The sequence below is a fragment of the Selaginella moellendorffii genome, unplaced genomic scaffold (assembly GCF_000143415.4).
Source record: "Selaginella moellendorffii unplaced genomic scaffold, v1.0 SELMOscaffold_39, whole genome shotgun sequence".
NCBI classification, from domain to species: domain Eukaryota; kingdom Viridiplantae; phylum Streptophyta; class Lycopodiopsida; order Selaginellales; family Selaginellaceae; genus Selaginella; species Selaginella moellendorffii.
This window is the reverse complement of record NW_003314300.1, coordinates 416058-423732: the sequence shown is the minus strand read 5'-3', so window position 1 is coordinate 423732 and position 7675 is coordinate 416058. Positions and strand designations below refer to the sequence as shown.

Sequence of the window (7675 nt, the reverse complement as noted above, 5' to 3'; positions counted from 1 at the left end):
ATTATTATGGCTTAAGGACAAAATTTAAAAATATTAGCAATATACAAGGTGTTTTAAAAATGATTCACTCAAACTTAAATCCTTTGTTCATATTGTGTAGCATATTAAAAAATACTTAAGTTAAGGTGATAACTTTTTCTTTTAAGACATATCTTTTTAGGGACAAAAATTTAAAACAATTTTTACTTGACCTAAATTTAAGTTAAAAATGTACCCTTAGGAATAAGGAAAACATCTTAATTATACTCAAATGCTATAAAAGGTACGGGGCACAATTTGTGGGATCCATTTCAAGTATATTCTTGGAAGCCAAAGATGCCCTCTTGGATCTGTCACTAAAACGCTTGCAAGATGTGAGGAGCGATCCCCACACAGCCACTTGGGACTCAAATGGCATGTTGTTTATGAGCTCTTCTGCTGCTGCTATTCTCCCTGCTCGTCCCAAAGTGTCCACCATCGCATTGTAGTGTTCTTGCCATGGCAAAATCCCATGCTCGACACTCATCAACGTGAAAAAATGTGATGCTTGATCCACTAATCCCTGCTGCCTAAAAGCATTCAATATGCTCAAGAAGAATATGGCATCTGGAGCGCAATCGCCCTCCAATTCCATGTCCCGGAAGATACCCATGGAATCTTCGCAGTGATGGCCTCCGTGAGCAAATGAGGAGACTAACGTCGACCATGAAACTACGTCTCTCTCTGGCATGCGATCAAAGACTTTTCTCGATGTTTCTAATTGCCCATTTGTGGCATATGCTGTTATCAAAACGTTCCAGCACGTAACATTCCGTTCTGGCATAGCAAAGAACATAGCCTCGGCCTCCTGGAGTTTTACACTGTTTGCATAAGCTCCCACCATCGTTGACCAAACATATATAGTGGCATAAGGAAGACTCGAAACCATTGCTTCCGCTTCTTCCAAGAGCCCAGTTACTACAAACGCTTGGATCATAGCATTGCAGCACACGCAATCCTTCTCTGGTGCTAGATCAAACAAGGACTTTGCGTCTTCTACAAGGCCAGCATCGGCAAAAACCCCAAGCATTGTCGTCCAGGTTACCGCGTTCCACTCGGGCATGAGCTCCAAGAGCTTTCGAGCGTCTCCAAGATGACCATTTCGGGCATACGCCTCGATCATCGCGTTCCAAGAAGTTATTCCTTTCTCCTCATCCGATAAGAGCTCAAAGAACACCTCCTCGGATTTTCCCAGCTTTCCCGCCTGTGAAAACGTAGCGATCATTGTATTGCACGACACCCTGTCCCGACGTGGCATCGTACGGAACAAGGACTCCGCTGACGCGGCACGCCCGTTGTGGGCATACGCCGACAGCATGGCATTCCACGTCATCATGTTACCGCCAGGCGCTGATGCAAACACCCTCTCGGCTTCCTCTACGTGGCCGTGGTGTGAGTAGGCAGAGATCATGGTGATCCACGTCACCGCGTCACTCTCGGGCATCTTGTCCAGCGTAGCAGCCGCTGCTACTAACATCCCATTGTGTGCGTACGTGGCGAGGAGGGCATTCCACGTCACTAGGTCCCGGCGGCCCATGGAATCGAACGCCAGCTTTGCTCGTTGGACATCTCCCGCCTGTGACCACCCACTGATAATCGCGTTGCCAGATGCCACATCGTCTTCCCCGAGAGGTACGTTTTTCGTGGCGTCCTCTACGGATCCAGCGTGAACGTAGGCGTAGATCATGACGCTGCGCGAGCAAGAGCCATGCTCGGGCATCTCATCGAATATGCGCTTTGCATAATACAGATGCCCAGAATGGGCATTTGCTGCAAGGAACGTATTCCAGGACACAAGATCCCATTGAGGCATTGAGTTAAAAAGTAAAGTTACGTCCTCGAGTAACATGCTTTCGGCGTAAGCAGATAAAAGTATATTCCAGGAAACAATATCGGTAGCCGGCATGGTATTAAAGCAAGCTTTTGCTTTGGAAAGATATCCGCAAGCAGCATATGCTTGGATCATAGCATTCCAGGAGACAGCATTGTGCTCGGGAGTGGAGAGAAAGAGAGCTTGGGCCTCATCGAGCCGTTGGTTCTGAGCGTACGCAGCAATCATGGTCGTCCATGTTACCACGTCACGCTGCCAAAAGGGCATGGCATGGAACAAACGCTGGGCTTGATCCAGATGCCCTGCCCGGGTATATGCTGCAAGGATGATGTTCCAGGAGAAAACATTAGGGTTCTTGATAGAATCGAATGTAGCTCTAGCATCGGCAATGCTGCCACATCGCGCGTACATCGCAACGCAGAGATTTGCGAGAATGATGCCACTCCCGTGCGCGGTCGAGTCGTGAATCCGGCTGTGGATACGCTTCGCGCGCTCAAGATCCGTGCACGATTGGAGAAGACGAGCTAGATCATCGTGTGAAGGCGCTCTCTTGGATGGAATTTGGACAGGCATCACAGATTTCTTGAAGAAGTGCCCAGCTCATGGTCGCGAAGAACCCTACGAATTTTGCTAGGGTAGAGAGATGAGGCCGCGATGACGATGGCGAGCGATGTTACGCTCGTGCTACAATCAGGTAAGTAGCAGCTCCAGGAATTTCCAGTCGCGATTGGCGAGCACAAGGGCCAAGATTTCCAAGAAGATCGACGTGGTTGAGACGATCGGCCGCGTTCTCAGTGGGGGATGGACGCCCGACACGGCGAAGAGGCTCGAGGGTCTAAATGCTGGCCTTGTAGAGCCCCAGCATGCCGTGGAGGTCGTGAAATCCATCAAAGATCGCCGAGTAGCGCTCAAGTTCTTGAGCTGGGTGGAAGGCCAGCGCGGTTACTCTCATTCCAGCGTCTCCCTCGATGCCCAGAAGAGAGTCGTGAACCAGCTCGTCCAGCAGATCCAGCAGCGCGGCCCGGGCTTCTTGGACGTGGACGAGGAAACTTTCAAGCTCGTTCTTCACAGCTTGGTGAGAGATGGTCGATCCAAGCTTTTGATACCGGCTTGCGAGGCCATGATCGCGGCAGAGAATGGTTTCATGGCTGAGAAGGATGTCCACAACGTTCTTCTCGAGATTCTCGTCGCGACGAACTCCACGGACAAGGCCTTCGACGCGTTCAAGACGATGGTAGCATCCAACTTTGCTCCTCGATCCTCGACGACGCTGGAGAGTTTGATCCAGCTCCTCGCAGCGAAGCCGGAGGAGCGTCTCGCAGAGATCGAGAGCGTGCTAGACTGCCTGGGATCGCAAAAGGTGGCCGTGGAGTCCAAGACTTGGTCGGCCGTCGTTGCAGCGTTTGGGAAAGCCGGAAAGGGAGTTCGCGTCTACGAGATCTTGAAAAGAATGAGCAAGGCCAAGTGTGCTATAGGTGGTGACGCTTATGACTTCGTCGTGCAAAGCTTGGCTAAAGCGGGGATGCTGGCACAGGCACTGGAAGTCTTCGAGAAGATGAAGAGCGAGTCTTGCGTACCGTCACTCGTAACTTACAACGTCCTCATCAACAGCCGCTGCAACGCTGGTGAGTTTGGAAAGGCTCTCGATCTGTTCCAGAGTATGAAACGCGAGAAGAGAGTGGAGCCGGATAGATGGACTTACAACACTCTCATATCCGGGCTTTGCAGCTCGGGGAACACCGAAGGTGCCAGGAAGCTTTTGTCCGAGATGAGAGACAAGAACATCGCGGCCAACGTCTTTACTTACAGCTCCATCATCAAGAGCCTGGTGAAGGAGGCAAAGCCCGAGGAGAGCTACAAAGTTTTGGAAGAGATGATGGCAGCCGGGTGTAACCCCGATGTGTTTGCCTTCAACGGCGTCATGCAAGGCTTTGCGAGGTCCAACAACATGGAGAAGGCGAGAGAAGTATACCAACATATGGTGGAAAGCGGATACAAGCCGGACAACGTCTCGTACCACATTCTCATCCACGGCCTCGCGAAGATTGGCAAGCTTGACGAGTCCTTGAAGATCCTGTCCGAGATGGTGATGAGAGGACAGACGCCGTCCATGCAGGCGTACTCGAGCCTCGTTCGAGCGCTAGCCAAGGCGCGGAGAGTCGACCACGCGAGCAGCCTGTTCGACGAGATGATTCGAGGCGGCCACCACCCGGACAGACTTATGTTCTACGAGCTCATACTCGGCCTCTGCCAAGCGGGGAAGGTGAAAGATGCCTCGGAACGCTTCAAGCAGATGCCCAAGCACGGCTGCCAACCAAACGTCCCCGTTTACAACGTTTTGCTCCACGGCCTGTGCTCCTCCGGCCAGCTTGAGCAAGCCAACACCTTGTTCGCCGAGATGAAGAGCCACTCGTGTTCTCCGGACGTGGTGACTTACAACACGCTGCTCGACGCGGTATGCAAAGCCAGAAGGGTGGAAGAAGGCTGCAAGCTCTTCGAGGCGATGCGAGCTGCTGGCTACGTCCCAAACGTGATCACTTTCAGCACGCTCATCCACGGGCTGTGCCGCACGGGGGAACTGGAGAAGGCCTTGGAAGTCTTCGGCAGCATGCTCGAGGCCGGATGCAAGCCAAACAAGTACACTTACACGACTCTCATCTCGGGGCTTTGCCGGGCCGAGAAGGTGATCCAAGCCAGGGAGCTCTTCGAGAAGATGACTCAAGCGTGCATTCCCCCGGACGCGGTGGCCTACAACTCGCTCATCGCCGGCTACTGCAAGAGGGGCAGCATGGACGAGGCCGAAAAGCTCTACAGGGAGATGTCCGGCGGCGCAGGCTTGCAGCCAACGATTGTGACTTTCAACACGCTCATCGATGGGTTTTGCAAGCTGGGGAAGCTGGGCCGAGCGAACGAGCTCGTCGCGGAGATGGGAACCAAAGGTCTCGCGGCTGATTCTTGCACGTATCGCATCCTCATCGCGGGACTGTCTCGAGCGACGAAGCTGGACGAAGCTCTGGAGGTTTACAAGCAGATGAGGGAGAAGAAGTTCTTGCTGGATCCCGTGAGCTGCGTGAGCTTCGTTGGAGGGCTTTGCAAGACGGGAAACATCGACCAGGCTTATGCGGTGTTTGAGGCGACGAGGAAGAGCGGCGCGGTGCCAAACCCGGAGACGTTTAGGATCCTTTCCGAGAGCTTGATCAAGCTTGGCAGGGTTGAGGATGCGCAAAAGTTGATGGAGCCGGCAAAGGCCAGAGACATCACAGCACAATAACAATAAAAAAAAGACATTTTAGTTGAGAAGTAGAAATAAAAGTAATTGAGCAGGATTTAATCTTTATTCTCAATTTCACAACTGTGCGAAGGAATTCACATTTCCTTCTTTTTATTTTCCTATTTTTATCTTGAAAATTACTAAAAATTCCAATGTCATTTTTTCTTCCATAATATTTCTTCTTTAATTTTTCATAATATTCTCTTTTTTGGCCCAGACACTTCAAACTTTTTTTTCAGTGGACCAAGGATTGATGATATAAATTGTGAAGTAAAGATGAGTGTAGCAAGTTTAAACAAATATAATAAGAGTGAGGATGAATATAAATAACCAAGTACAATGAGTCCAAATGGAGTTGGCATTTCAAAACATTTTTTTCCTTCACAAAGGGGATAAGAAGTATAAAGGGGACAAATGGAGTGATTTTGACTTTTTATATGCAATGCTAAACATGATAAAGGTTGTGTAATATAAGTCTCAGAGGGTTAACCAGAAAGAAGACATATAAATAAGTTCTTGTGAGACTAATTGAAAGGTAAACATAAAAGTGGAATTTATTATTCACTGCAGTGGTATTTGGTAAATTATGTTTGCCCTTGAAATCCCTTGTTTTGGTTTAGAATTACAATTTCAAAGTTAGTTTAAGCATTTAACAATTGTATATAAAGTTGCAATTGATTGATGTTTATGCTATAGCTTTAGGTTTTATTTTTGTCATAGTTGTCAACAACTATATTTTATAGGTTAATGGTCCATAGGATTTTCAAGTTCTATGCAATAGCTTAGCTAAAACTCTAAATATTCCACCAAACTTGACTTCTTGAAGTTTTTTTATTTTTTGGATAGAAGGATGGTGTAATGTCAATTTATACTTCATAAGATTGCTCATAGATGCCCTGTTGCTAGTGGCCAATTGTGAACTACAATCAATACTCTCAAAAACACTCTAAAACACACTAAAAACTAAGTGTAATCTCTCATTAGAACTAAAAATATTCTAAGAACATTATTAATTGCTTTAAGAAAGGGGCATGGTTTTTCTATCATTGCCTTCCTCTTTATAATGTTGATTTCTTCTAGTTCTCTTTGGATCTCTATATCACAACCTAAATGCCACAACTATATCTAGAGCTTGGACTGCATGTATATATATTCTTATTGATTCTTTTATTCCTCCTTTGATTCCTTTGCATAATCATAATATAGGTATTACTAAGTATTTGGTTGTAATTTCTAAATTTTATATTTAAAGTTCTTAGGTGATAGAGTGTCATAAATATGACTGGGTATCAAAAGTTACCTGTCGGCAAGTCCTTTTAGATATTCTTTCTGTATTATTATGACGATAGGAGGTTGGTATTACTAGACCATTTATTAATCCCTCTTGTTTAAATGATAATAAACTTAACTTCATTTGTACTTGGTCAAATGAGAATAAGGCTAAATGTCTATTTAGCCAAGTATATTTAGCCTAATTTGTTAGTTTTCTTTTGTTTTATTTTATATTAATTTGACAAGAACCCCTACAATATTAATTGGTCCCTTAATACTTGTTAGGTGATAATTTATTATGTCCACCAAGACACTCTCACTATCATTTCCCCATGTGTTAGTTTTGTTTAGTCCCATTAGCTATTTATAAAAAATGTCTAGGTTTACTAATTGGGCATATTTACAGAATGTAGAGATTATTCTAAACACAATAATGTTATTCCCACTCTTAGATTCGCAATCTAACATTATTCCATATTGGTAAATTTTTGTAATTGTCCTAGAAACTAACTCCTGGGACTAAAGTGAAAGCCCAAAATAGGGGGGGGAGGCATAATAGGGATAGTGGGTAAATAAGGCATAATTAGAGCTATAGTTTAGCTTCTATTTATGTGTTTGTCTTTGTTCTATATTTGGCTTGGGTCTAGGCCTAAGCTCTAATTGGTGGAGCATTATATCCTTATGTTAAGCTATCGATATATTAAAATAACCCTAGACTTGGTTTGGCTCATTTTTGCGTGTTAGTCATGGCATTGAGATGCTAAAAGCTCTAAAACTATTCCAACATTGGTTCGTGCTCATACTCCTTCGCACCTTGAGTTGAATGCTTAGAGTCATTTTGTGCTCTAATTCCTTTACACCTTGGTTGTATTGTAATACATGTGATCATAGAATGAGATTTAAATATATTGTCACTATGAATCCTTAAAATCTTGGGGGATAAATGGAAATAAAATAACCATTAAAAGCTCTTTTATCAAACAAATACCCCTTTTTTAATTGGTTTAAAGGAAGAGAGATAGAGTGCACTATATGTATGCTTAAGAGTTTGGTTTGATGAAAATGATGATTTGAATGGGTATATGTTTGGTTCATATGGCTTCACATTTATCCCTTAGGTCTGGATTTTAATTACTTTTTCATACTAGATTGTATATAATAATAGCGTAGATCCATAGTGACAATATATCCAATTCTCATTCTATGATCACATGCTTTACACTTACCCCCCCTTCAAAGATGTCAATGTCTTTATTGACTATTGACTATTGACTAATAACCCC

The 7675-nt window shown here is 45.3% G+C and overlaps 2 protein-coding genes across 2 annotated transcripts; one reads left to right on the top strand and one right to left on the bottom strand.

Moving 5' to 3' along the window:
- Window positions 1–253: 253 nt before the first annotated feature.
- On the bottom strand, window positions 254–2422 carry LOC112349457 (pentatricopeptide repeat-containing protein At4g02750-like). The gene has a single exon (XM_024683906.1). It carries the CDS (start codon window positions 2420–2422, stop codon window positions 254–256), a length of 2169 nt encoding a protein of 722 aa, XP_024539674.1.
- A 51-nt stretch (window positions 2423–2473) lies between these two features.
- LOC9659292 (pentatricopeptide repeat-containing protein At1g09900) lies at window positions 2474–5240 on the top strand. The gene has a single exon (XM_002978983.2). It carries the CDS (start codon window positions 2520–2522, stop codon window positions 5118–5120), a length of 2601 nt encoding a protein of 866 aa, XP_002979029.2. The 5' UTR covers window positions 2474–2519; the 3' UTR covers window positions 5121–5240.
- Window positions 5241–7675: the final 2435 nt, after the last annotated feature.